The 4,262-nt window shown below is 40.6% G+C and overlaps 1 protein-coding gene across 7 annotated transcripts in view; it reads left to right on the plus strand.

Annotated features, from left to right (window-relative positions):
• EPG5 (ectopic P-granules 5 autophagy tethering factor) overlaps positions 1-4,262 on the plus strand; it is a 56,542-nt gene that overhangs the window by 50,296 nt on the left and 1,984 nt on the right. For all 7 annotated transcript variants that reach the window (XM_077790117.2, XM_085567557.1, XM_085567553.1 and 4 more), the window contains 3 exons: positions 52-271; positions 1,775-1,990; positions 3,082-3,196. In XM_077790117.2, the coding sequence (XP_077646243.2) occupies positions 52-271; positions 1,775-1,990; positions 3,082-3,196 (551 nt within the window). The remainder of the gene's footprint in view (positions 1-51; positions 272-1,774; positions 1,991-3,081; positions 3,197-4,262) is intronic.

Consider the following 4,262-nt stretch of genomic DNA (forward strand, 5'->3'; position numbering starts at 1 on the left):
CCAAGTGCTGCTTTCTCACTTACTTTTTTTTATTTCCTTCTTTCTTCAAAGATTCCCCTCACTGCCAGGAGTTAGGCTGGGGCCCTATACTTGCTTCCCTCCAAGTTCCTGAGCTAACCATGGAAGAATTCCTGCAGGAGTGCCTGTCTTTAGGAAGTTACTTGACACTCTACGTCTACCTGCTGCAATGCCTGAACACTGATCAAACCCTTACTAATGAAATGAAAATCCTGTTAACCATCAGCAAATGGCTGGAGCAAGTGTACCCCAGGTATGAAACTTGGAGCTTCTGAATGTACCTGGAGTTTTGGATTATTATTATTATTGTTACTTATATTAAAGTTTATTTAGAGTCGTAGAGCTGATATAATTAGGTAGCCCTGGTTAATTAAGCAGAGTGCTGGATGAAATGGTGTGTCCTTCTATATCTGCTAATACAGGGTCTGTCCATCTGCAGTGCCAACTGAAAGTAGTTGTGGTTAAATGGAAGAAGGAATTTAATCTGCTAGAAAATGAGTGAGTTCCAGTCATTTTTCAGTCAGATGAGCTTGGTTCAATAACAGTCTGGATTTGTGCTCTGTTAAAATGACTCAAAGCAAACCCTGAATGATTCTGGGTTACACTTCCCAGTGAGTCCACAAGGTGGGATGAGTTCTGTGCCGAATATTCAGTCTGGCACTCTTGAGACACCTGGTGTTGAAAGCTGCTGTATGGGGGCTGTGCACCAGCTCTGAACCAAACCTGGAGCCAGTGCATCTGATGGGATGCCCAGGGTTAGCGGCCTGTGCTGCTGCAAAACCTCTGAGATAACCAGGTTCTGAGGGGAAAGGATGCATAGCTTTGGGGTCAAAATAAAAATATTTAATGCGTGTAGCAACTGTAGTTAGAGTTGCTACTGAAATTGCCAGGATTTAGCAAACGTGAATATTAGTTTTCCATGTTAATGTTGATAATGTTCATATTTTCTGTAAAAGAACAATTTGGAAAAATGTATGTTCTTGCTGTTTCTTGAAATTCAAAAATATTTTCACTGGTAGGTACTGTAGTAATTTCATTGTCAAGGTATGAAGGAGACAGCAAAGCCACCATATAAAGCAGACTAACCCTTGCTCTAAACATCAGATCTGAGACTGCCTGTGATGGGAAACAACTGGGAGGAGTAATGTGAGGATAGTCTGATGCAGGAAACTTGTGATGGTGCTTTATGTGGAAAATCTGAGCTTGTTAATTTAAACTGCCAACTGTTTGGGGAAAGATTAAAAATAGCATAGGGGGAACTTCACTTCAGGCTTTGCTCAACAAAAAGCTTTAATCTTCCCTTTTCTCAAGGATTATATTAAATATCTAAGTTGTTGTGGTAACAACATCCAGTACTTCCTAAAGTGTTTTATTGGTAAGTAAAGAAAAGAACAAACAAGTTAGAGATACAGCTTCATTCCTTTTGTGCCAAGTCTTAGGCAAGTTTAAATCCACTTACAACTGCAGTAGCATTTATTTCTAGTTGTAAAGCTTAAAAGGAAGCTGTTCTTTGTTTAGTTACAGGCCCTTAAAATCTGATAGCTGGTGAATCAAATTCATAACAGTAGCAGTCACAGCAGTATAATATCTGGTGGGGTAGTATAGTTATGTTATCCTCATGTGATAAAATTAGCAGTTATTAATTAACAAGCTGAATTTTTCATGGACCAAATGGGGAGGGGAATAAACTTCTTAACATATGCTCTGACTTAAATTTTTATTTTCTCTTACATATTTCTTTAAATTTTACCTAAAGCTCAGCAAAGGAAGAGGCAAAGCTGTTTCTCTGGTGGCATAAAGCCATACAGTTATCCTTGGTGCAGCTGGAGCAAGATGATCCCATTCTGATTGAATCTGTCATCCGGACCCTGCTGTCTATCCAGGCCCGGCAGAGCCAGCTGGCTGAAGAGAGACTCACTTCTGGAATACTTGGTGCTATTGGTTTAGGCAGGAAGTCTCCTTTGTCACCCAGGTGAGGGCTGAAGCTGTGGTGAATTAACTGGTTTGGGACATGCATGCCCAGCCTAGGTCCAGCGCAGTGTTAAAAGGTGATCAGAATCCACATTTACCCCAGATCTATAATGTTCTTTGGGCCTGTCACAGAAACAGCACAGTGAGAGTGTTAATCAGGTTAAGAAGCAAGTATCAACCTCTGCAAAGGTTGTGGTGAAAAAAGAAAGAAAATGCAGTTCTAAATCTGACTTCAAGTCCTCCTTAAGCAAAGTTTGTAGGAGACTGTTGGTTAGAGGAAGGCACTTCCACCTGATTTATAGAAAACTATGTCAGTTGACTTCCCGAGATTTTGTATAAAAACAGACACGTTAGAATTTCTGTCCTAACCTTGAGGTATTGGAAATGTTAAGTGATGTGCAAAGGAGCATTGTGATTCACTCTATCTTCTAAACAGAGACACCAAGTTTGATTGTTAGGTGTCAAAATCAAATTCATTCTGGAAAGAATGCTGAGGAAAAAAACCCATAAATGTTTGTGGAACAACACTCAATTCTGCACCTAAAGATATCTTCATATTTTTCAAGACTTTCTGGGATGCACTGCTGTTCAAATTGCCCTGAATTCTTGATGTCATTCAACTCATCCCTTGATTTGGGTGATAGCAGTGTTTTACATTGTCATGCGAGGAGTATTTCAGATGTGAGGTCATAAATGTTTCAGGTAGGCTTGAAATAGATGCAGTATTTCCTATAAAAGTATTACATTATCTTCTACTATGTGTTGTGTCCTATTGTGTGTATACCCAGAGAAGCTGGGATCCCCTTCCACGCCTGGAATTGTTCAGGTCTGGGTTGGATGGGGCTTGGAGCAGCCTGGTCCTGTGGAAAGTGTCCCTGCCATGGCAGGGGGTGGAACAAGATCCTTTCCAACTCAAACCACGCTGGGATTCTGTGAGACTGAAGTGGTTTCTGATGCATTGGAATAGCTCCTCTGAAGCCTTTACTTTGTTCCTCATGCAAGAGATGACTTATGGATAGACCTTACAATTTATCTGCTGTTGAGACTTGCAGATCTGGTGTCACCCTGCCCCTCGGTGCTCTCCCCGTGCAGGTTCCGGGTGGTTGCCCGCAGTTTGTCCACCTTCCTCCTGGTGCAGATCCCTGCAGAGAGCCAGGTGCGCCTCAAGGCTGGCTTGGAGCCCAGACTGTCTCAGAAGGCTCAGCAGGTGAGGTGTGCCCATCTCTGGCTGCTTGACATGCCCTCTCCACCTGCTCGTTTAGCTTTTGGGGTGAACTTTGTAAGAGTCAAGTATTTCTTCAAGGTCAGTCCTGCTTTCACCTTTTTGCTAAGTTTTGGCAGCAGGACTGTTGTGTTTGACTTTGTCCAAAAGGTGATCCTGGGTAAAACTTCATACAATGTTCTGTGTTAATATGAATTCATTCTTTTTCAAAAATTCATTTTTGAATCTGAGACATTTAAAAGGAGCAGATGAACTTACGTCTGTAAAGCCTGACTCAGAAAGTTTGGTGCATAGCAGGTAGAAGGAATTTAAAACAAACAGGAAAAAACAGTGCTGATGTGTTTGCACTGCTTTTCAGTGATAAAGCAGGGCTACACTCACGCTGACATTTGTTTATGTAAGGTCAGGGTTTAAAAGGCCTGTGACAAATAAACATTTCCCCTTTAGCATGTGCACTGATCATGGTGTTCTTTCAGTAAGTGCTTGAGAAAAGGAAGGAGTTGGTTAAAAACCAAAGTAAAGTAGCTTGGTACAGCTTGTTTCTTTAAGAAGAGAACAAAACTTGTTCAGAAATACTTTCTACATTTGCCCATGCTCATCCTGCCAACCGACTTCTCTACATAAGATTTTTAACTTGACAGTTAATATCTAACTTCAATACTATTAATGGGAGCAAAACAATACTCTCATGAAAGTCAATATGTTTATAAGAACAACCTAAAGTAAATATTTAAGTGTTTTGCAGCTTGTAGTTTGACATAATTTCTGTGAAACTCTGTCTTGAGTTCATGAAGTTGATATTTGACAATATTTGGGTTACAGAATCCTAGGAAGCAATAACAGGACAGATTTTGTGTTGATCTTGAAGAGAACAGGTTGAAAAATACAAGGTGACCTGAAATACTGTTATGAGATGGCAGTTTGCAACTGTTTTTTTCTGAGTACTCTGTGTTCTGTAGTAGGTGAAGATCCTTTAGGGGAATTGTGCAGATGGTGTTGTGTCACAGACTAAAATGCACAAAATTAACAGAATTTTCCCTTTTTGGTGTAG

This window comes from Lonchura striata, chromosome Z (assembly GCF_050655825.1).
Source record: "Lonchura striata isolate lonStrDom1 chromosome Z, ASM5065582v1, whole genome shotgun sequence".
NCBI classification, from domain to species: domain Eukaryota; kingdom Metazoa; phylum Chordata; class Aves; order Passeriformes; family Estrildidae; genus Lonchura; species Lonchura striata.